Source organism: Pterocles gutturalis, unplaced genomic scaffold (genome assembly GCF_000699245.1).
Source record: "Pterocles gutturalis isolate BGI_N339 unplaced genomic scaffold, ASM69924v1 scaffold25138, whole genome shotgun sequence".
Taxonomy (NCBI): domain Eukaryota; kingdom Metazoa; phylum Chordata; class Aves; order Pterocliformes; family Pteroclidae; genus Pterocles; species Pterocles gutturalis.
The window spans coordinates 1-248 of record NW_010126354.1 but is presented as its reverse complement, the minus strand read 5'-3'; the positions used below and the strand labels follow the sequence as shown (position 1 = coordinate 248).

The 248-nt window shown below is 63.3% G+C and overlaps 1 protein-coding gene across 1 annotated transcript in view; it reads right to left on the bottom strand.

Annotated features, from left to right (window-relative positions):
* LOC104465783 (receptor-type tyrosine-protein phosphatase U-like) overlaps positions 1 to 192 on the bottom strand; it is a gene marked incomplete at its 3' end in the record, with an annotated part of 6,405 nt that extends 6,213 nt beyond the window's left edge. Inside the window, 1 exon segment of the mRNA XM_010078966.1 lies at positions 9 to 192. Coding sequence (XP_010077268.1) covers positions 9 to 192 — 184 coding nt within the window.
* Between the last annotated feature and the right edge of the window lie 56 nt (positions 193 to 248).

The window sequence follows — 248 nt, the reverse complement described above, 5'->3', positions numbered from 1 at the left end:
TCACCCACCTGTCACGATGAGCTCGGCAAAGTTGGAGACGCCGGAGCCGCGGGCGGACTGGGTGACGCAGCGGTACAGGTCCTGCTCCTCCTTGGACACCGCATCCAGCTGGAAGGTGGCCAGGAAGCGCCGGTGGCTGATGTGCTTCACGGAGGCAGCAGGGACCATCTCACCGCTCTGCCTCTGCCCCATGGGGAGAGACAAGACGTTACGAGGACATCCAGAGCCACCAAACATGTCCCCAGATG